Genomic DNA, 25,305 nt, shown 5'->3' on the forward strand with positions numbered 1-25,305 from the left:
GGCTTTGACTTGATGACTTGATGACTAAACAACTTTTCAGACAAAGCTCCAGGTCTTATTGATCACCCTGCTTTTTCCTATCAGCTCACTGTGATTAGGATGTGAGAAGTGAAGACGTTGATGGAGGAAGTCCTCAATTTCACGCTCGGAAGGGAATTAAGCTGTGTTTCTGAATAATTCTGCCGCTTCAGATAGGTTCCACCTGTCTTTGGCTTGATTCACACATCTTAGTTAGAAATATCTACCAGTCTGTTCAAATCCCACTAATGAAGTCTCTCTCTCTCTCTCTCTCTCTCTCTCTCTCTCTCTCTCTCTCTCTCACTTTTTCTAAAAAAAATGGGTGCATTAAACATGCACCATGAGCTCCTGCTATATTCTGGCTTGCCAGAGTATGTTATTGAATCTGTGAGACTTTAAAGCACATGTAAATGAAGACAGAAGTGAGTTGAGAAACACCGGACAGAAGTGATTTACGATCGACCGCATGGACGCATTTTTTCCCCCATGCTTTTCCGACACCTTTCCCTTAGTGACCTCAAACATGGGAATAAAAAAGTAATGCTGACTAAAATAACTGCTAAGAGGAACAGAGCTACGTTTACATGCTGCCTAATAATCCATTAATAATCCAATTGATCACTCAGATGGAATAATAAAACCTTTTGTGATGTAGATCGAGGCCAAACTGAATGTAATATCTCTCTGAGGAAGACATATATAATCCTGTTAGTTATGTAAAAATGGATGGATATTAAATATTTAAATGATTAGATCATTGTGTTAGATCAACTGTGTCATATGTCTGCATGGAAAATCAAGCAAAGGAACAAAAGCACCTCATTTGAAAAATCTGACTGAGGCTGAACACGAACACAAACACACAAACACACACATATGTTTGCTATCGACATGTGTATAAGTCATTGGGGTAAGAAATGCTCACAATTTACACTGTTAACTGGATCCAAGTTGCTCCTACATAAGTTGCAAATAAACTGAACTCCAGCAAAAGTTCAGATTCACGCCTACTGAGAAAAAGAAACGCTGCAGTTACAAAGAAGAAGAAGAAGAAGAAGAAGAAGAAGAAGAAGAAGAAGAAGAAGAAGAAGAAGAAGGGAAAAATTAGTAAGAAAAAAAATATCACATTCGACTATCTCTGTACAAAAATAATTCAGGACAAAAACACCTGCCACCATCGTCTGCCTGCTGCAGTCACTGCAATTACCCTCATAATCCTTCTCTTCATAGCGTTCAGGCATCAGTGCACTCAACACGTGGAGGAATCTGTTCCTTAATGCTCATTACTGCATGTCAATCTGCATATGAATGAATGAGTGTGTGTGTGTGTGTGTGTGTGTGTCAGTGATTAGTGTGTGTGACATGATCAAGCCCTGCTCATTTGTGGAAATTGCAGGTTACTGTGCCACTCTTTCCCACCTCTGTGTGTACTGTTCTAGTGGTTGTGGAGCTTTTACTGAGTCCCTAGTAGCAGTTTTTCATTCAGTGTTAATCTCAAATTGATCCACCGATCCACAAAATAGTCCGATCTCACTCAATAAATTAGGCTCCGGGACGTAAGCGTCGCAGGTCTGAAACTAAAAACCGTTAACATCTCAAATCTGATTTGTCCCCATAGCAACAAAAGTTGTTTACATGACCTCATACCACGATGGAGTGAATTCTGGTATCTGATTGGTCAGAAGTGAGGTGTTGTTATTCTTATTTAACATCTTAGACTCGGACAGTGGTTCCAGCAGTAACACGAAACGATACAGTATGTTTGTCCTAATACGCCGTTGTTTCTATAGTAACAGCTTATACACAGAGACTGGTTTATTGTGGTCACTGCAAATAATCTAACACTTATAATAAATACAATTTTGAATAAATGATGGAGATTTATTTTTACATGTACAGTACAGGAGGAGTCTCGGGGGTCAGTGTAGAAATTTCGGGTTTTCTCTGAAAAATTACAAGCTGTGTTTTTATTATTTGTTTTTTATTTAAAAAACCCTGATATTTTAATTAATAATTTAAACATTATCATTAATAGGATCGTTAATGATTTGTGGTAGAAAGAGAATAACACTCCCCAGACTGTGCATCCATCCATATCTTGTCCACTACATGGGGTTTCAGGCAGGGTCGTCACTATCACGGTGCAGGTGCAAGTGCAAGTGAATCATATGAATCAAATAAATCATTTGAAGCACTGACGAACAAATAAACTCAGTGCACACAGAGAGTAACGCTGTGAATAAAAACCTCATTCCCCAGAGATTATGCACTAATCTACCAGACTTTACAGTTAGATCGAAATAATCTCCACTGGGGTAGTAAGGGCACACCATCACATCACATCACACCCCCACACGGTGGATTATTTTTGTATAATCACACAATCTGTGGTGTTATTCTTTACATAATTAAAATAAGGTGTGAACAGTGTGGGGGTTTAAAATTTCTTGTTTTAAAAAAAAAATAATGTCACAGCAGTCTAAAGAAGAAAGAACCGTTTTCTTGACTCACATGACACAGTAGCACTGTACAGACGTATCTACTTCGTGTTCTGTCGTCTGTGTCCTTTGTTATGAGCGATCAGGTTTTTGTAAAATACATTCTCAAAACTAGAACGTACTGAATAATTAGGTATTATGTCAATGACGTCGATTATTATTAAACTCCCAGATGCTATTATGCAATGCGGATCTTTAACCCGTGGAAACACACAATGCAAAAAAAAAAACATCTTGCATGACCACCGCTGGTAACTTAAACTGTAAGTGGAAATTAACGCTGAACGTTCCGCTGCACAGAGCCTGAACACTTTGGCCTTGTTGTTAATTCTGCCATACATGAATGCTTTTTAGTCTCTTGTTTATTCAACAATTTCCAACGGTAAATGAGGCACTAAGCCACACAGCAATTATATCATTTGCATTCTCACACCAGCTTCACACATAAACACACAAAACTCAGAAAGTGAAACGAACTCTTCTGATGATTCTGTTCTGTATAAATTTGTATTTTGCTAGATTTCTTTGAATTGCATAAAAGTTTTTTTTCTGTTTGTTCTTAATGCTAATAAAAATTCTTCTTCATCCTCATCTTACTATCTTACTCAGTTAGGATTTTAGTATTAGAAGGACTTCCCACCTCCTCTTCTTACTCTAATCCTCTTTGTCCATTCTGCTGTGTTCGTTTTCTGCCATGTCTTTTCTCAGGATTTGGAAACTCCATAACTGCTGATGCAACAAAGCGATAAGTACGATCCCTTTTCACTCCCAGTCTACAAAATCCACATTCAAACTGAACCTCTGCGCTCGTGTAAGCACCCACATGCACAGAAACAAGCACAGACATGCAAACCGTCTACAACAATGTCACTGCTGATGCTGTACCCATCATCATTACCGTATAACGAGCAATCCTCCCGAGTGGCATTTTCTTCATTCATATGCAGAACTAAAAATGGCACGATATTTCTGTCATAATTGGAACCACATGTCAACCGTGTCAATACACGTGCATGTGCTAATAAAGTGAAATCTGGACTCAGTCGTCCGAAGCCGTGCATTCTCCTGCTGTAGAGCAAGCTATGTATACTGTATGATGTCACCAGACATTAAGCACATATAGCACATATTTACGTATATATTTACATTTAATACATATTTGCATACAGTATATTATCAAAAGTATGACTTCACACTTATGAGGTTCTTCTGCAATCTGTTGCTGCAAAATTTAAACATTTTATGCAATGGCCCAAAGCTAAGATCTCCACAGAAACATGATTTCTCAAGGTTGTGTATGAACTCAAGAATCCTGCACAGAGCCCTGACCTCAACCCTACTGAACACGTTTGGGATAAACTAAACTCACCCTAGGTATCTCCAGCCGGCATCAGTGACTGACCTCAGTAATGATTTTGTGACTACACTACACTACACTACACTACACTACACTACACTACACTACACTACACTACACTACACCACACCACACCATGCTATGCTATACTATACTACACTACACTACACCACACCACACCACGCTATACTATACTATACTATACTACACAACACTACACTACACTATACTATACTACACTACACTATACTATACAACACTATACTATACTACACAACACTACACTACACTATACTATACTACACTACACTATACTATACAACACTATACTATACTACACAACACTACACTACACTATACTATACTACACCACACCACACTATACTATACTACACTACACTATACTACACTACACTATACTGTACAACACTATACTATACTATACTATACTATACTATACTATACTATACTATACTACACAACACTACACTACACTACACTACACCACACCACACCACACCACGCTATACTATACTATACTACACAACACTACACTACACTACACCACACCACACCACGCTATACTACACAACACTACACTACACTATACTGTACTACACTACACTCTACTATACAACACTATACTATACTGTACTGTACTATACTATATTATACTATACTATACTACACTATACTATACTATACTACACAACACTACACTATACTATACAACACTATACTATACTACACTACACTATACTTTACTGTGAAGTATATACACATATCTTAGTATGTACAATACTACACTATAATATATATAATATTTTACACCTCGATTAAAATAGCTGATTCTATATTAGACATGAAGATGTCCTTACATTTATGAACAGAAATCTTCGACTCATCCAAAGTACAACCACACACAAGCTTTCTTAATAATTGAAGGAGGAGAACAACAGGGCCCTTTACAGGAATTCACTGGCTCCTTTTCCTTTCCTGCTCTATCTTTCCATTTCCTCCCCTTTCTCTCTCTCCCCATAATCTAGAGCTTTGCTTATTCTTAAATTACAGCACAGGCTAATGGATTTGGAAAGGTAAGTGCACAAAGACACAATAGTGGTGTTGAGATGGAGACTGCAGCTTCACCTAAAAGCCTGATGTCTTTATAGTTCAGAAGAGAAAACCCTCTCGGTCTATTTAACTTTTTTTTCCCCCACTCTCCTCACTCTTACTCACAACACAGCAGGTATGTATTTGGTGGCAGTGGTGTGTGAGTGGTTCCTAATAAGACAGGGAGGGAAGATGACACAGTGTCTCACTGTACAGAGCGACATCGCTGACAAGAGTGTAATTAAACATTGCATGATGATAAAGTTAATAATGAAACTTAATGAAACTGCTATACATAATGAAGCTGTGGATCCTAATGGTGCTGCATTCTTTGTTAGGAGATTATTGCACCAGCGATCATGGAGAATATGTGAGAGTATGAATTATTCATTCATGTCGTTATGACTGAAATCATGATACAACCAGATTTCTGTCTTTGTACTAATAAGGTGGAATTAGCATAAGAATATGCAGCATCTCCTTTATCATAAATGATATTATCATCGCGTATGAGAAGCTGAGGCTTCCATGCTATTAGGCAGATGCACACACACACACACGCGCATACACACACACACCCCCACACACACAGGGTGGCATAGAATAGCAGACCAATATATGGGGCTCTCTTGGTTAGTTAGGATGATAGTGGGAATAAAATAGCAAGTGCAAGCACATGGTAAAGAAAGCATGTACTTTGTTAGCCGAAAACTTCTGTATGTTTGTAAGATTATTAGGAAACATTGGGAGGTCACAGGTCATTATAAGCATGGAGGAAACATCTCAGATACTGCTGTATACACAAACAAATTTCTTTGATATTAAAGAAAGAAAAATGCATCATTAATGTGGTGAAGTTTTTTTTGTTAGGAGACTTTTTTGTAATATTTATAAAAGACGTCACTTTAGAAAGTTTACAGCACAAGGAGGTTTTGACAGCAGAGAAGGTTTTACGCTTTGTGGTTTGTCAGAAAATGACAAAGTATGTTTTTGAAAGAGAGGATCGAGCAAGAAAAAGGAGATACAGCTGAAGGGATATGTCTGTTGGACGTTCCACAACATTAAATCTGACTATGAACTACAAACGGTTTTAAAGTGTCATAAACTAAAAATAGTTCTATGGTGTTATAATAAAATAATCTTCATTGCTTTAGGTTACTAACAGAAAAAGCTTTGTATGTTACATATTATATAAGAAACCAACTTTTAATGGTATCAATTATATCAATCTGCAATAAACAATGCTTTCTGTTTTAATGATCCGGCATTAGGGTATGGGAAAGACCCCGTTTCAGTATTGGACAAGATTTTAAAGCTGTTAAATGTGGGCTGAAAATGTCACAGAATAACAACACTGCTAGGGAAGGATAAAGAACAGTAGGCAGGAAGACAAACGGATGGAGGAAGGGAGGGAAGAGGAGAGATCGAGGAGCAAAGTGCTTGCTGTCAGAATAGTGATGCAATTACCTGTCTTTTTCCCCCACTTTTAATTAAGAGACAATTGATAATGGACAGAGAGAGAGAGAGAGAGAGAGAGAGAGAGAGAGAGAGAGAGAGAGAGAGAGCGCACAGAGGTGTAGTAGGATGAGGATGGCATGGTGCAATCCTGACCCCTAGTGGAAATATAGGCTTAGGACAAATGTATTATTATTATTATTATTATTATTATTATTATTATTATTATTATTATTATTATTATTAATGGTGCTTGCAAAGCAACATTCTTATTATTGTGCATACTTATTTTTATTATTATTATTATTATTATTATTATTATTATTATTATTATTATTATTATTATTATTTTCCCAGTAATGTATACATCAGCTTATGATGAAACATTACAAAAACAGCATTAGAAAACTTTGCTCCAGCTACATTTAGAGCAAGACAAAAATAACAGAAATGTCTGTCTTAATGTTCACACAAGTAAAAATGTGATCAGTCCACAAAAGACTTGAGTGAGTCCACAGTGAGTCAAATGAAAACGTTAAACATGCAAATATGAATGAACTAAATTTTTGTCCTAAAAGACATCCAAACTCTTAGACATTTGCAACCTATTTGCAATAAATAAGGCAAAATCTTATTTTTTTAAAATGCAAAAACAGCATACAAGGATAAGTGCACAATTGAAGTTCCATGTAAATGTCAACCCACAAAATTGTGTATTTCTCCTCATACATACAACTGTAAAGAAAGCGTGTGTCTGATCACATCTATGTGCTGTGAGACAAACTAAACATGATTTAATCTGCCTCCCAAACCCAGGACTGCAATGTATACACTTTCCTGTCTTAATTCTCTGCTCAAGTTTCCTTTCCACGCCATTTTCTTACAGCGGAAAACTGATAGACTTTTCCCAAGTGGTGTAATTCAACCTTTCTGTAACGAAAAGACGACACAGCTGTTTGTGTGAAGTAATAAATGACAAGCGAGGCTGCAGAAAGTTGAGCTCATTTTACATATCCTTATGTTGAATTGCCATAATTATCATATATTACCTCAAAGGAACTGCAGCTTGAATTGCCTCAGAGGGATAGAAGGAGATAAAGAGTGTGGAACGGCAAGAAAAAAGATATCAGATGTTATTGCAGCAATGACTCATATAAAATAACCAGCGGTGGTATTTCTGTAGCTCACCGCTATAGTTTGGAGGACAATTCCTTCTGGTAACATAACATAAGTGACAACTGCCACTTGATTGGTGTTCTTGTTACTGTGGGAAAGCTGGAGAACATTTCACATCTCACTTTTATACGCACACATTCGTTAATCCTTCAGAATCCTGCTCTATTACTCAGTAAAATTGATTTGTTTGGCAAATAAAAGGGAAAAAAATAACATACTGTAAAGTGGCTTAGTAAGGTGTCAGATCATCAAACCACTAGAACCGATTCTACAATACGATCCAATTTCATTCAATTCAATTCAATTCAATTCGATTTAATATGTTAAATTTATTTGTATGGCGCTTTTAACAATTCACATCATCTCAAAGTGGCTTTACAGAATTGCAGAAACATCGTTTAAACAAATTAAAAAAGTTTAAAAATAAAGTTAATATTTATCTCTAAAAGGGGGCCCGGTGGCTTAATGGTTAACATGTTTGCCTCACACCTCCAGGGTCGGGGGTTCGATTCCCACCTCCACCTTGTGTGTGTGGAGTTTGCATGTTCTCCCCGTGCCTCGCGGGTTTCCTCCGGGTACTCCGGTTTCCTCCCCCGGTCCAAAGACGTGCATGGTAGGTTGATTGGCATCTCTGGAAGATTGTCCGTAGTTTGTGATTGCGTGAGTGAATGAGAGTGTGTGTGTGCCCTGTGATGGGTTGGCACTCCGTCCAGGGTGTATCCTGCCTTGATGCCCGATGACGCCTGAGACAGGCTCCCCATGACCTGAGGTAGTTTGGATAAGCGGTAAAAAATGAATGAATGAATGAATTTATCTCTAAAATCTATCCTTAACGATCAAGCCTGAGGTGATGATGACGAGGAAAAACGCCCTGAGATGATATGAGGAAGAAACCTTGAGAGGAACCAGACTCAGAAGTGAACCTCATCCTCATTTCGGTGACACTGGACAGGAAATAATGCAATGTAAATAACGTCCTTTCTACAACAGTTTATAGTCCAGTGGAATGAAGCAACTGAGAGCTCCTGAGGATACAACATCAGTGTTTTAATAATCAATAATAAACATAAAAAAATCAGAAACCTTTCCTCACACAATAAATGATCAGTCAGAAGAACATTGTATTGATTTACTGTATATAAGTATATGTAGCTCAGATCCATTCACAAGCTCTCTGAACAAGATATTTGTTGGTTTTTTGTTAAATCATATGACAGTGATTTACAGAAACGTTTCCATCAGATTTGGTAAGAGGTTTTGGATAAATATTTCATCTGTCCTCATGCCTGGTTGCCATCATAGTGCTGAGAAACCAGAGAGATAATCAAGATTAAACAGCGATCAGGTTCAGCATCAACATAATACCATTTAGTTATATTAGTTTATTTTATAATGCAATGCATAATGTGTTTAAAAAAAAACGCTATTACTGAACATCTGATCATCTACTGAAGATCTAAAAGTAAGTAATATGCTTGATATTATTGATGTCCAGCTAACAGAGAACATCAGACGACACACTAAAACGCAAATCTTTGAAAGATGCTGCATTTTACTTTCATAAATGGTTTAAAAGGGAAGACAACATGCTTCCTTTTACTTTATCTAGGTGTGAAGTTACCATTAGCTTTGGTATAGAAAAGTGTTCAATATCAAGACACCAGTTACATCTCCTCCTGTAACTTACACTTGTCACATTTAGGTAAAAGTTGCCTACAAGTTTTATCAGGCAAACTGATGTTCATAATGAAGATGGGGCAACAACGATGGCACTTACATGCAATTACGTTCTCAGAGGCACCAATACTTGTTTTTGGTATTTACATAGTAAACAGTACGCAAGCAGACAGAAAACTTTTTTGTGACTATCTACTGTCCACGTTTGTCATTGTCTGTGTTTGTCTCAACTGAAACCTTTAAATTACAAACTAAACCACATGACACACGACATGACAGATATTCCTGGTCATAATCACTGGACCTGTGATCAAGCAAACATGTTGAGAGTTATAAACACGCACATTAAATATCCTGGACTCAAGAAAACCTTCGCTCCTGTTCACAAGTGACAGAAGAAGAAGAAAGAGCCTTTATTTTGTCATATGTACATTACAGCACAGTGAGATTCTTTCTTCACACTTTGGAGATTTATTTGTTTGTTTGTTTGTTAGTTTATTTATTTATTTTTATTCATAATGTATTTATTTAATTTTGTTTATTCGTTCATGTATTTATTTCTTTTTATTCATTCATTCTTTTATTTCTTTCTTTTTTTTATTCATTCACGTATTTATTTATTTAATTTTTATTCATCATGTATTTATTTATTTATTTATTTATTTATTCATTCATGTATTTATTTTTATTCATCATGTATTTATTTTTTTAACCGGCTGCTTGCTGTATTTATAACAGAGAGGCCTTTAAATCACCTAATATCAGGACCTTAAAAAAATATCATATATATATATATATATATATATATATATATATATATATATATATATATATATATATATATATAAATCAATCATTCTTTTTTTTTAAGTTAATAAATCCAGTTTTTATTTAGCTGTCCTGCATTTGGGTCCGTTTTTATCCCGCGTCCGTGACAGAAGGATTCCGCCAGACCACGACCCAGCAGGACAGCTGCAGCCTGGACCGGCCGATATTGGGAGTAATTTTTTTTTTTTTTTTTTTTTTTTTTCTCTTATTGGACTTTTTTCCCCCTGGATTTCGCGGTTTTTAGATGCCCAGCTACTTGCAGCTATAGTACAGTTATATACAAGGGGGGAAATTATACATACTTATCACACGACAATATACCTCTTATGTAGGATATATACTACACCGAGCCCCGTTGTGAGTGAGATTAGCTGTAGCTCTAACTAGCGCTAGCTACAAACACGGCTAGCGTTAGCGACATCACGGCCATAGTTATATATCTATGCATCGCGACTAGCGCTAGCGTTAGCTACGTCACGGCTAGCGGACGCTAACCTGCGCTAGCCGTGTTTTTACTAATAAAACGAAAAGCGTGTACATTTATTCATTATTATTTAGTTAGTTAAACTTATTTATTTATATATTGAACTGTGTAATTATCAATTAATAGCCCAATTAATTCCGAATTAACCCCAATGTAACTAAGGTCCTTTTAATGTTTAAATGGCTTGGGCCCCATATGATGCTTTTGTCTGTCCATAATTAACACTTTTAGACACAGAGTTGTTGTGTCTTGATGTCAGTAGAGTAACATGATTGCACCAGTTACATATGCTAAACAATATAGCAGAGCTTGGCATAATCTTATCTTTCATAGTTATCTTTAAATGTGTTACTTCATTTGTAGCAGACATTAAAAATTCAGGATGATTGATATATGAATTATAGTTTTTTTAGGAGGCAGTTTTTCATGCTGGCTACTTGTGTAACAATTTAAAAATATTTTTATAGACCCATAATGTTGAAAAGGAAGACCAGAACACGGCCCATTGATGATGCAACGTCGTATATATTGTCATCGAGGGACAAGCCATGGCTAATAGAAAAATTCATTGATGCCAACAAAGGTACAGGGTTGTCAGGTTCTTTAAGGGGCAACATATAGTAGCAAAAAGGGTGTCATTGTGGTAAAACACTAGATATGCAGCTGCATTGTTTTTAGAGGCAGCAGAACAAAACATTTTGACATAGTGGTAATGCCACATTTAATTTACGAGCTGTTGGTCATGCTGTATGTGAAAGCTTAAGATGCCCCAATGATTCTTCTTATTAAATGTATATCGAATTACATGTCCTTATAGGAAGGGGAGTTTTCACTTCCCAGCCAATCGAACAAGGTGCTTTTGTCTTGGAGTACAGGGGTGAACTTATTTTATTGGACAAATGCCAGTCAAGACACTACTCTAAGACTCGGAGTACATTTCTTTTTTTTTTTTTTTTTTTTTTGAGATTACAGGACCTTTCATTAAGATCAAAAAATCGTGTTGAGTAGCTGATGAATAAATGAAAACAGGACCTTTTAATCATATATATGGATCATCTTTTAACATATTTCAACATATTTTACTGGTTAAAAAAATCAATCATTACCAGATAACAGAAACTCAGTTTTGAATGATGTATACACTTCAGTCACTTAATAACATTTTAATGAGTTTTTTTTTTTATTCCACTTTTAGTTAGTATTGATGCATCCAAAGAAGATGGGTCTCTTGGAAGACTAGTAAATGACAACCATAAATTCCCAAATTGTGTAATGAAAAAAGTCATTGTAAATGACAGGCCACATTTGTGTTTATTCGCTGTGAGGCATATAGAAGCAGGAACCGAACTTGATTACAACTATGGAGATTCCAAATGGCCGTGGCGCATAAAGGTGAGTTGGTAATCAGTCAAAGTGATTCATTTGGTGATGGTAATTATTCTGACAAACACCCTTTCAGTCCAGCCCTGATGTCTCTAGTCATACTTACACACGTACGTTTCTAGTGTTCCCCTTGTGGGGCACGCCTGAACAGATCTGTAGGTTTTGTTGTTCGACTTATCTTCACACACACTCTTTTGTTTCTAGTCTTGTCCTTATGGGGCCCTTCCGACTGGACCTTACTTTAAGTGATTATATTTCATTTGGGCAACAGTCTTCAGTATCAAATCCTGACTTATTACATGCATAATTGTACACATTCTCAGCTGAGGTTGGTTTAAGAAAAGTATCTAAAATGAGATTGCTTGCAATCCCCTACATGTTATTGTGAGACCTGTTGGAACTTCTATAAAAGTCCATTAAAGGCACTGGGCTCTGTTATATACTGCTGTAGAAATTGTTTTGCATGGGATTACTCTACACATTAATGTTTACTATCAGCGTGTAATTCATTTTTAGTTTTGATCTATATTTCAGGTGACAATTAAACAGGCTTCTCCTGTACCAATAGAGCCCGAGAGTTCCTATCATGATCCAAACACCCCAAAAGGTGGTACACAGGTAATGACGAATGTTTTAGGTATATTTACTCGCATCATTACTCTCAGCTTGTAGTGTCTATGCGATTATTTGCGTTGTTACTATGGATTATTCAAATTCTGCTGAAGCCAGTGTGTTTAGTATGAAAGATCAATCTCTGACTCCACACCATGATAAAACATTCTTGAAAGCATGTTTTCATGTTCAAAACATTCCAGTATGCCTCAAATACTTTTGCAGCTAGTAAAATGTCCACTGGTATAAAAAAAAATCCTTTACTTGTGATTTTATTAGAAAAATCAACCATACCCTGACATACCTCTTATGTAACATCCTATTTTAGATGGTTGGAGTTTGGGGCATTTCTGATCCTCTTTATGATTCCAATGAGAGTATAGTGGATGAAACTGATGACGTAGATTCTGTTAAAGACCATCCCAGTGTGCAAACAGCTGATACTGTTCCAAAGCTCAGAAGGACCAAAAGCTTTCTGGTATTTCCTGGCCACTTTTGATACTAATAACTAGTTGAAAGAAACTTTCCCTCAAAACTGTTTCCCTGTAGTTGATTTTAATATATTATGAATGATGGTGGATAACTGTAGATTGACATCTCCCTTTTTGCAGAAACCAGTACTTGATTTCTCTGATGCTCTCTATGATTCAACTGACAGTGACGATACTGAGAATCCTTCCACTTTTAGTTCAAAAATGACTTTACAAAGGCCGAAGCGAGGCTGTTGCCATCCGGTAAGCTTTATTCTTACACTTTTATATTATCGCTAAAGGCATAGCACCACTCAAACTCAGTGTTCACTAATTTGACGCACTTGCCTGTGTCGCATAAATACAAACGATCATTGATTGTCTGTTACTGTTGTTGGTTGGGGTTTTTTTTTTGTTTTTTGTTTTTTTTTAAATAGCTTTTTAAATGGATCAATGTTCTTGCATTATTTTCCCAAATGTTAGTAGATTTATGCCAAGGTGTGCCTTTTATGCTTACCATTTAACACACTCAGATTAGGCTTAATAAACAGCATTTCTTTCGTATTTTTAAATTTACACAAACTGTAAGTACTATGAATTTTATAGATCTTGTAGAATGCACACCATCCCTACAGAAAAGACACATTTAGTGTAGGTAGTAAGAAACACATTAATTTGGATGAGTAATTTGTTGTTTTTTTATCTTAAGATTCAAATGAGCTTTGTAGGATCAGATGATTCAGATGTAGATAGTGGAGATGAATATATTCCAAGGACCGAAGCACAGACAGTGACAGCAGCTTGGAACTAGCCGGTCAGGGCACGAGCAAGTCTTCCGGTCAGGGCACGAGCAAGTCTTCCGGTCAGGGCACGAGCAAGTCTTCCGGTCAGGGCACGAGCAAGTCTTCCGGTCAGGGCACGAGCAAGTCTTCCGGTCAAAGCCCTATTCAAATATTTCCTGATAGCAAAGCTATCATGAATGAAGAGGTGTTCACTGACTTTTGAAAAAGAGGACTGTATCTATGTTGACCCAGTTTTGAAGACAAAGGATGGTGCAAGAACTTATATCAAGAAGCATCACTGCTTGTATTGTGGACAGGTGGTTCAAAAAATGTCCAGACACTTGATGTGTAAACACAGTGATACAACTGAAGTTGCAAAAGCATTTAGTCTCCCAAAAAAATCAAAAGAAAGACGACTACAATTACACCTTATCCAAAATAAAGGGAACTTTGAATATAATACCGAAGTTTTGCAGAGCCAGGAAGGCAAACTCATTCCATGGAAGCAACCGAAGAAGCAAATGGAGGGACAAGAATTCATGCATTGTGTGCACTGCTATGGTTTGTTCAAAAGAAGAGCAATGTGGCGACATTTTCAGGCCTGCAAATTCAAGCCTCCAGAAATCCAAACCAAGCGTTCAAGCGTTGTGTGTTTTTGCAGAAAATGCTCCAAAAGGATTTTCTGATGCATATTGGCAGTTCTTAAGTGGCATGAATCAAGATATGATTACAGTTGCTATTAAGCAAGACTGTCACATACTTGAGTATGGTTATAGACTGTTCAAGAAGAATGAAAAATTAAAGAGCCAACACCAGTATTCCCATTTGTCTGAGAAACAGCAGCAATACTTAATTGCTCTGAAAACAGAGACTTTACCCTCAAACTGGAAAAACCTTGCTAAAGTGACTCTGGCACAAGTTATCCTTTTCAACCGTCGGAGAGAAGGAGAGGTATCTAGAACATCCTTGTCTGCTTACTTATCTAGAGACACATCAGAAACACATGATAACTTGGCTCTTACACCACTGGAGCAGAAGCTGTGCAAACATTTTGCCCGGATGACTATCATTGGAAAGAGAGGAAGGAAGGTTCCTCTTCTTTTCACTCCGATAATGAGAGAATCACTTGAACTTTTGACTGAGAAGCGAGAAGAATGTGGGGTGCTGAGGGAAAATTAATTTGTTTGCATTGCTGCATTCTGATAACAGCCTCAGGGGTTATAGTTGCCTCAAGGAGTTTGTGGAAGAATGTGAAAATCCAAGAGTTTTAACTTCCACAAAGCTCAGAAAGCACATTGCCACCCTCTTGACCATTCTGAATCTTAAGAATAATGAACTCGATCAATTAGCAGATTTCCTTGGGCATAACATGGATGTCCATAGAAAGCACTATCGTCTTCCAGAGGGCACTCTTCAAGTAGCGAAAATAAGAAAAGTTCTTCTGGCTTTGGAACGAGGACGGCTGGGACAATACAAAGGAAAGAATTTGGACCAAAATCATATTGACATGAATGGTAATAAATCTTACAATATTTATAATACAGTTCTTCTTGATTTGTCATTACATATGTACAAGTAAAGTTACATATGTGCAATAAACAGCAAGTGCAAGATGTATAGTATTTACAGTATGAACAGGATAATGTACAGATGAATATGCTATGGACAAGATGTACAGATTGGGTGCTATTGACATGATATACAGGGTGTTATATATTATACTGACATATACAGGTGCTAGTGACATAATATAATTGGGGGGGTCACCCAGATTCAGAGTTCAGTAAGGAGACAGCCCTTTGGAAGAAGCTGTTCCTCAGTCTGCTGGCTTTGGTCCGGAGGCTCCTGAAGTGCCTGCCAGGGGGAAGGGGGAGACACGTGAACACAACATAAACAAAAACATGTGGCTAAAGTCCGGGCTGAGTCCTGACAAACAATCTATAGGCAGGGTGAGAGGAGTCTTTAAGAATGTTACGAGCTTGATGCAGACAGCATTTCCTTTGGAGGTCCTCAATGGCTGGAAGTAAAGTTCCTGTGATTTTCTCACCACCCACTGCAGTGCCTTGTGGCATGTGGTTGTGACGCAGCTAGTCAGGATGCTCTTAATCACACAATGAAGTTTACCAGGATGGCCGAAGACAGGTGATGTCTCTTCAGTGTCCTCAAGAAGAACAGGTGCTGGTGAACCTTTTTGACCAGGCTGTAGGTGTTAGTGGTCCAGGACAGGTCCTCTGCGATGTGAAATCCCAGGAACTTGAAGCTGGAGACAACCAGCAACTCGTGGATGGGGGCTTGTGTGCCTCCTCGCCCTCCTGAAGTCCATGAGGAGCTCCTTTGTACTGCTGGCTTTAAGGAGCAGGTTGTTGGCACACCATGCGGCCAGATGCTGTACCTCTTCCATGTAGGTTGTCATCATTTTTGGTTGCTGATGAGGCCAATCACTGTGGTGTCCTCAACAAACTTGATTATGGAGTTAGCTCTATGCACAGGCCTGCAGTCTTGAGTAAAGAGGGAATGGAGAAATGGGCTCAGCACAGCCCTATGGTAGACCTCTGTTAATGGTGATGGTGGCGGAGCAGATGTTGCCTGACCTGACATGTTGGGGTCTGTTGGTTAGAAAGTCCATAATCCATTGCAGAGGGAGGTGTTGATGCCTAAATCCCCAAGTTAGGTGATTAACTTGGAAGTTGCTGGGCATATAGTCGTTGGTGGCCTGGATGCCCTGCCACATGTGTCTGTGGTTGGAGTTTGAACAGTATTCCTCTACCTTTTAGCTTACAGAAATGCTGTACTTAGTGAGTACTTAGGGTGAGAAACAAAGAAAGGGGGTCTGACTGTCCCAGGCGGGGGAAGGAGTTCATGGTGTAAGCTCCAGTGATGTTTGTGTAAACATAGTTTTGTTACCTCTTGTATTGCAGGAAACATGCTGTTGAAATTTAGGGAGCACTGTCTAAGTTTGAGTGATTTTAAAATCAACTGCAACTATATAGGCAGCCTCCGGGTGAGCAATCTGTTGTTTGCTAATGGCTGCATAAAATTTCTTCATAGCAAGCTTGGCATTGGCATCTGGGGGACTGTGGTAACAATAGTGGAGGTGAACTCCCTTGGGAGATTAAAAGGTCTACATTTAACCATGAGAAATTCAAGGTTAACTGAGTAGTGTCTCCCAGTAATGACAGTCTGTGCACCAAGCTTTTTTAATATAAATGCACAATCGTTTGCCTTTGGTATTACCGGGTTTGTCTGTTAGTCTTGATAGCGTTGTCGGGTATGTTACAGTATCAAGCATCTTTTCAACTGAATGCAATGCTGCATACTCGTGCACACGACTGCTAAATATTTAGACAATATTTTATACAATTTATATTATTAGTCAAGCTATTTATGTTGTACTTTGGTAGGCTGATTGCAACAGTTTCAGCTTTGCAAATTATTCATATTCTATAAATTACCATTTTAGAGACTGTTGAGATGGAGGATTCACAAGAAGACATTGAAGGTTTGTGTTCATGATTGTTTTGTAAATTGGTTGAATGATCAGTTATTGTATATGAATAATTCTTACTACTGCATGTGAATTGTTTGTGCCATTTATTGTCAGCAGGTTTGCAAGAAGCACAGGGATTAGATGAGGCTACAGTGCCCCTGTTAAAAGGTACCTCCACTCTTGTCTGCCCAAAATCAGACTAAATAAAAAAAGATGGGTACCTTTAGTGGAATAAGTAGATTGGTAACCAGTATCTTAATCGTGATATATGCATTGAACTGAATTATAATCTTATAAAGTGTATTCTGGATCACTGCAAATTCATTTCTTTCACAGTTACAAGAAAAGTAATGCATCACAATAATTCTTATCTAGCCTGTTTTTGAAAGCCACTTCATATTTAAGACAAAATGTCATTTTAAGACAATTCATAAGGAGCCGCAATAAATAGCAAAGTAGCCATTACTTATATCTACTAATAGTAATAGTTTATTAATGACTACTTAATTGACTAGTTAATAATTACTTAATAGTTTCTTGATGATTGGTAATAATTACTAATTTATCTTATTGGTATCAATATTATTAATAATCATCAATGAAGTAATGGCTATGTTGCTGTTTATTGTGGCCCATTATTATAAAGTGGTCTAGTACTATCTTGTGCATTTATGTGAAATATTTTCTGTTCTCAGCTGCCAGTATGCAAGAAGGAGATGGGTCAGGAGATGAAGCCCAGGCAGTACTTACGTCCACTGCCAAAAGCAAGACCAAGCAATCAAGAAAGAGAGGCGAGTTCAAATGAGCAAAACAGATTGATGGACAGTTTGAAACCTCATGCACCACTTTACATGTGAGTGAGTGGTACAAAGCCGAGCCAAGTTGACATCTATAGGGTTTTTACTTTTACCGTACAAGAAAATGTTTGAATGAAAACAGCCTTGCAGAGCAATGGCCTTTACAGAATTTGGCAGATGCCCTATCCAGAGCAATGTACAAAGTGCTTCTAAGTCTCTATCATTGAATACATTAACTCTGGCTTACTAGGTTAAATACTTAAGATTCAATGAGTATAAATCACTAAATTATTATTATTATTATTATTTTTTTTTTTTTTAATTTATTATTATTTTTAAATACACACATACAACAAACAAGGAAGAAAGTGCTAGTTGAAGTGCTACTTGAATAAGTAGGTCTTCAACCGTCGTGTGAAAATAGCGAGTGACTTAACTGTCCGGACCCGTAGGGGAAGTTCATTTCACCACCTTGTTGCCAGAACAGAAAAGAGTCTTGTAGTAAACCTACCACTTACCCTGATAGATGGGGCAGTGCTGTAGATCTGAGGGTGTAAGGTGCAGCATGAGGAGTGATGAGGGCTTTGAGGTAAGAGGGAGCTGGTCCATTTTTGGATTTGTAGGCAAGCATCAGTGTGTTGAATCTAATGCATGCAGCTTCCAGAAGCCATTGGAGAGAGAGCAGCAGAGGGGTGGTATGTGAGAACTTGGGCAGGTTGAAAACAAGTTGTGCCTTGACAACAGTTGTGCCAATCCGACAGAGGGTAGTCCGGACTGCTGAGCGAATCATTGCCTATATGTTTACACTGTGGAGCTCCTGTACTAGAAAAAATTCCTTGTATGTGAAAACATGCTTGGCAATAAAGACCTTTCTGATTCAGTAAACCTGTACCACCCCCCCTGCCCGTTTCTCATGGTGAGCGAGAGAAAGCATAGGCAGAGGATAAAGCGGCTGGTGTAGCAGTGTTCTATGGCAGTGTTACTCATTGTGCGGCTTGCGAGCCTCCTGCGGCTCGCCAAGCTTTAATATGCGGCTCGCATTGCAGTAAATAATACGATGATATGATCATGTGGTTAAAATTTATTTTTCATTTAAATAACATTAAAAACCATCAGGGAAGCATAGAAAAACGAATGTGCTCTATTACAAATAATAATATATTTATATATATTCTTTGACACGTCACTGACTCACTGCGTTCTGCGCAATAGCCAGTTTTTGGCAGCCTGCCAGAAGCTAGTTTGTATTTCATGCTAGTTAACAACTTGTGTTTACTGTACACACGGACTAAAAAATGGATTGATTTCTTATCAAACAATCCCGTGCACAAAATGAACAGCAACAAAGCAATGTGACAGTGACAAAAGAGGTAACTGATGGGGAGCATGCATCATCCGCAACTCGAGTAATTATTGTATTGCAATATTGTACATTGTATTTAAGACTGAATAACTTTGCATACTTTGCGGTGAAAGTGGCTCTCCTATTGACTTTGTCCTATCAGTGTGGCTCACATGAAAAAAATAGTGAAGACCACTGTTCTATGGGGTTATCCAGGTCTTAGTTAGTGCAAGAAAATCAAAGGAGTAGTGAGAAGTTAAAGCTGAGATAAAATCAGCTTTCCTTACAGCAGACTGGCAATTCCAGAGCCCACCTACCACCAATGTTTGAGACTCATGCAACAGAGGAGGGTAGATGAGGTTACTGGAAATGAGACCTCTGCTTTGTAGACAAGCGTGCCTGTGATGGTAAGAGATGAATACAGAGATGGGTTTGAGGCACATATCTGCAGTCAAAAAATAGTGAGATTTAAAATGTGGTGTGGTAGAATATATCAAACAGTACTAGACACTTATCTACAATGTGTTAGAGGGATACTTACAAACCTTTTGATTTAAATGACTACGCCCTGCCTACTAAGCAAAGACCAACACTATAAGATCAACAATGCTATAGCATATAACAAAATTCAAATCTCACTACTCTAGAACAAAGTAAGTTAAGTAGATAGTACACAAAAGTCAGAATCCTACCTTACCAGAAGACAATAAATTCAAATAAAGGGAGTTAAAGCACACTGTCTACTAGTTATTAATATTAGTCTAATATTTAACTTGAACAAATTTATCTTCCAATTAAAATGTTTAATACATTTTGCTGTCTTGTGTAGCCATGTAGATAGAATCTACTCCATATTTTGTTTCAAACTGTCGCAGAACAAAATCTGTGGAGATTTACCTTAAACAGCTATTTTTAGTAGTTGGTCAAGAATTTGACTTTCTTTTTCTTTCTATCTAGGCAAACAAACTGCAATAAAAAAGAAGCTGGGGACCAGAAGAATGTTCTGCAGTAGAAAGGCATTTGAGAAGGTTCCTAGTAATGAATGAAGTACCAGGTAAGGAAGACTGTCAGCAGTGCATTGCTGCAGAACCTGAAGCCCTTGGAAGCAGTGACTAGAAAGCAGTAAAATATTTTGTTAAAAACCGCATTGCATCCCACAGGAGAAAATTCCAATGAAAGATTGTGTTTTGTCTAATCACTTCTTTTAATGGTGTTTATTATTTTGTTTTATTTGTATTAATAGTCCTTGTTCTGAAAGCTGTATTTTATTTACTTTTTTTTTGTACTGAAACTATGTGCACACTGTTCTAATTTATGTGGCACTGCACTTTTTCAAACACAAATACATGCTTCTTGAGGACAAAACCTGTTAAGAGACTATTTTATGCCATGTTTGATGTAAAATATTACTTTTGGTTAGCCTGGCAAAGCCTGATATTAACACAGTATGGTGTTTGAGAGGTTTGATTTGGGAATTTGCATTAGGGGTCATTACCATCGTGACAATCAGATATGTCGGTTGGTGCAAAATAAATGGATACGGGATGTAGAGGATGTAAATTAGAATAAAATCCCTGATACAGTCCTGTATTTAATCAAGTTCAAACAAAGAAACTCTTAATATCTCCAGATAATTATTTTTTTTTTGGTCCTTGCTAAGCTATAAAGTGTGTGAAAGTGGACCTCACAAGGGTACCACGCTAGAAACTGGGACCCACAAGGGGCCAAAATCCTTTTTTGAAAAAGTTTAAAATTTTATTAAATTGAAGTGATATTTATGATTAGGAATTCTTCTGGTCATGCCTTTTTTTTTTTTTTTTTTTTTTTTACACAGAGTTGTAAAGTGTGTGTGTCCGGACTTTGGCCATGTGCCTTTTTGTTTATGTTCCTTGTTCACGTGTCTGCCCCGCCCTTCTCTTTTCCTCCCCGCCTCTGCACACCTGTCCCTCATGTGTCATGATTATTTGTATTATTTAATTGAGTTGTGTTGTGCAGCGTGGAATCCTGTTGTCTTCGTCTGTTTTGTCTTTGTCCTGTTTCGTGGGTTTTTTTTTAGTTAATAAATCCAGTTTTTGTTTAGCTGTCCTGCATTTGGGTCTGTTTTTATCCCGCGTCCTTGACGCCTAAATCCTCAACCTACAAATAACTGGAAGAACCAAAATGCTATAAATAAAACCTTCTGTGATTCCTTTCTGTTTCAGTTACAATGACCAATGACAGAGGGATCTTTTAAGGAAGAGGCTAATAAAAGGAAGCATGTGGCTAATAAAAGAACAGCCTTCAGGACAAAATAAAGCTAAAATGACTGATTATTAAATGATCATTACAGAAATATCAGAGACTAATGACACCATGACCTACTGTTACAGCTCATAGTCCCAGAAGAGACCCAGAGATAAAAGTGTAGTTAGAGAAACAAACAGCGTCCATTCCAATGTCCTTGTTATTATTTACTAATTATTATATTCTAGTGACTGCTAGTGAAAATGAAGCAAAAGTATATTTTTGGGGTTTTTTTTGTTTTGTTTTTTTGTTACAAATTTTGGAGCTCTCAACTATCTATTCATGGATGCTGACTTTAGTAAAACTAAACACTCATTAAAAGTCAGCGACCGAGAAGGCACAAGCTCCTGAGGAGAAATTGAACGCAGCAATGCGGTGAGTTTCTGCAGAACATTCAGCTTCTAAATATGGAAAGAATCAAATGTATTCCCAGTCTCCTAAAGCCTGCTGGGGAACCGTGTGAGTGTGACCTGGATTGAGCAGGTGTGTGTGTGTAGACTTTAATAGTATGCTAGAACCCAGCTCTGATGCAACATTGCTACCTAGAGGATATTTCCTGTAAGTACAGGGCTTTTTTACAGGATCACAAAACACCACAATGTTTCAGAGCAGGCTATGAAAGATTATCAAAGGTGCACTGAATGATAATCTCAATCAATGCTTATCCCTTTAAAAAATGTGTCAGTGTTGGAACATGTGGTTAAGACTCTGGGTTGTGGGTCAGGGTGGAAGCCTCAGCACTGCCAACTGCCACTGTTGGGCCCTTGAGCAAGGCCCTTAACCCTAACTGCTCTAGGAACACACTATCATGTCTGATCCTGTGCTCTGATCCGAACCTACAACATGCTGTAATGTATACTGTATCTGACAAAAACAGAGAATTATTTTTTTTTTTTGTTTCTTTGTTTCATTTCAAGACAGTAAACAGTGATAGTCAGGATGTGTGTAAAATACCGGTTAGAATGCCAGTATCTCCAATAATACCACATTTAATAATAGATCTAGTTTATTGAGACATTTATAACATGCTAGAACCCACAGTGTAAGGTCAAATGACACATACAAAGCTATTTAAGACCCGTTTTCTTATTATTTATTGAAATGACTGAATGAATGTTCTCTTAAAGGTGCCCGTCATATTAAAAGAACCGCATGGATTAAATCAAGAATGCAGAACATCTAGAATGCAGAACATTAATCCTGAATACCAGCTGCTGTACATCATTCCCTGTGCTCAGACCCACACAAACTGGTCTGCTTATGTGGATGACAAGTATCTTCCACGGACTGTTATTAAAAACTAGCTTTTCAGCAGTAATACAAATGTTTACTCTTTTTAACCTGGTTTCAATGAGGAGTGTTGTGAGTCCTTCACATAAAATGGAACGGAACAGAGGGTTCAGTTCAGTGCACACCTAAATATTTACATTTACGACGTTTGGCAGTCGCTCTTATCCGGTGTGAGTTACATTTTTATCTCATTTTATATGACTGAGCAACTGAGGGTTAAGAGTCTTGCTCAAGTGTCCAGTAGTGGCAGCTTGGTGGAACTGGGATTTGAACTCACAACCTTCTGATCAGTAGCCCAACCCCTTACACTCAAAGTTAGCACATCCCTTAGTTACCCAAAATATGATTACCTAAAGAATATGGGCATATTTTAAAGCACAAGACACACCCACGGACATCAGGTTATAATATTATTAAATGCTTTGGGTTTTTTAAGGTTGATATAATGCGATAACACATTGGGAATTTTCTTAAACATAGCAATTCAAAAATGGTGATAACATCACAGGTTTTATGTCCAGATCAAGTCATATTCTCCTACAAAACACCTTAAAATTCAATTCTATTTAGACCTAAATATGACAACCATAATTTGGGTAAAGTATAGCTGCTAATGCAGCACAGAGATCTGTGGTCAGGTTACGTCCTTATTTCACCAGCAGCCTAACTTTATATTGATTTTATATAATCTAAATCCCCTCTGTGCCAAAACACACCCGCTCACTCACACACACACTCAGCCGGAGGGAGCGCAGACAACAATTCTGACACAGGGTTACAAATCCAATCAGCTGGAAAATACGACGGGGTTTCATACACAGATCGTTTGTACTGCAGGGACGACAGAAGAAGAGAGCTTTTGAAATTGAAGCATGGCCTTGTACACTTGGTAAGCTCTCAGTAGTTACTCTTCCACCCCGAAATAGAAAAACATCGTATGCAGCATGAATCGATGCCAAGAAAGCCAGTCGTTTAAAAAAAAAAAAAAAAAAAAAAAAGAGAAAAATGCCAAATGAAATTAGAAGGAAAGGGAGAGAAAGTTAAAACATGTCTAGTTGTATATGTCCAGATGGGATGTTCATCGTGATATGAACATCATTACATTTGTATGGTGTAAAATTCTATGTGTATTAGCATGTTCTGGGAATTGGGAAGTCATGGCCTAATGGTTGGAGAGTTTGACTCCTAACCCTAAGGTTGTGGGTTCGAGTCTCGGGCTTTCAATACCACGACTGAGGTGCCCTTGAGCAAGCACCGAACCCCCCCAACTGCTCCCCGGGCGCCGCGGCATAAATGCATCAATTATTATTAGCAATTACAAATATTTTCAATTTACCTTGTAGCCGCTTCATCCTGGTTAGATTCCCATTGGATCCAAAGAACACTGAGTGTGAGGTGGAAATATACTTTGGATGATACGCCAATCCATCACAGGGCACCAACTTGGGGAAATTTGTCCTAGCTAATTCACCTACTGAAAAATGTTTTTCCATGGAATAAAGGAGAGCAAGAGAACACAGACAAAACCGATAGAAAACCCCCAGATGAGAGCAACGTTGTGGAGCTGTGAGCACCTACAGTACCAACAGTGTTCTCGTGAGTAAGCCGTCTGTAGACGTATCTGTTATATCTTTCTCTCTTTCCCTGCCTTCTTCACTCAGTAGCTCACAATCAGCAGTTATTGGTCAGCAAGCTCAGCAGTATTGAGATCCTCCAGAGGACATCTTTGTGTATACGTGTGTGTTTGTGTATTGTCAATATAATTTTTGTCATAAAGGAGCTGTTCTCTTTAACACACCAATGTTACTGTGATTACAATGACTGATACAGAGATACTGTATATAGTTCCAAGCGTCATATTTCTCTCTCTCTCTCTCACACACACACACACATTACAGAAAGGAAGCCACACTGAAAATCCAAGCCAGAAAATAAAAGTGTATTAATCCATGATTCGTATATTTATATGCAGACAGGGATCTCAATCTGCAGTGAGAAAGACAATGACATCAGCTATATCACCGCTCTCTTGCTGTGATAATGCATGAAATGAAACACGTTCAGTTTTCATAAGAGCCGGACACGTGCTGTTCTGGGATGCTGACACGTGCTGTTCACGATCAGCCTACACTGTGTCGGCTCATCCAACGAAAGGCCAAGTAAAGGAAAAGCAGGAAGACTTACGGGGGTGCTGCCGTCTGACAGGGTGGTCATGCTGATTGAAGTGCTCATCTTATCAGAAGAAGAAAGCGATGG

The 25,305-nt window shown here is 37.9% G+C and overlaps 1 protein-coding gene across 1 annotated transcript in view; it reads right to left on the reverse strand.

Moving 5' to 3' along the window:
- The window catches only part of schip1 (schwannomin interacting protein 1), a 264,526-nt gene that overhangs the window by 158,357 nt on the left and 80,864 nt on the right, over positions 1-25,305 (reverse strand). The window contains exon 12 of the mRNA XM_060875081.1: positions 25,234-25,305. This exon is cut by the window's right edge and continues 67 nt beyond it. Within this exon, the coding sequence (XP_060731064.1) occupies positions 25,234-25,305 (72 nt within the window). The remainder of the gene's footprint in view (positions 1-25,233) is intronic.

This window comes from Tachysurus vachellii, chromosome 1 (genome assembly GCF_030014155.1).
Source record: "Tachysurus vachellii isolate PV-2020 chromosome 1, HZAU_Pvac_v1, whole genome shotgun sequence".
NCBI classification, from domain to species: domain Eukaryota; kingdom Metazoa; phylum Chordata; class Actinopteri; order Siluriformes; family Bagridae; genus Tachysurus; species Tachysurus vachellii.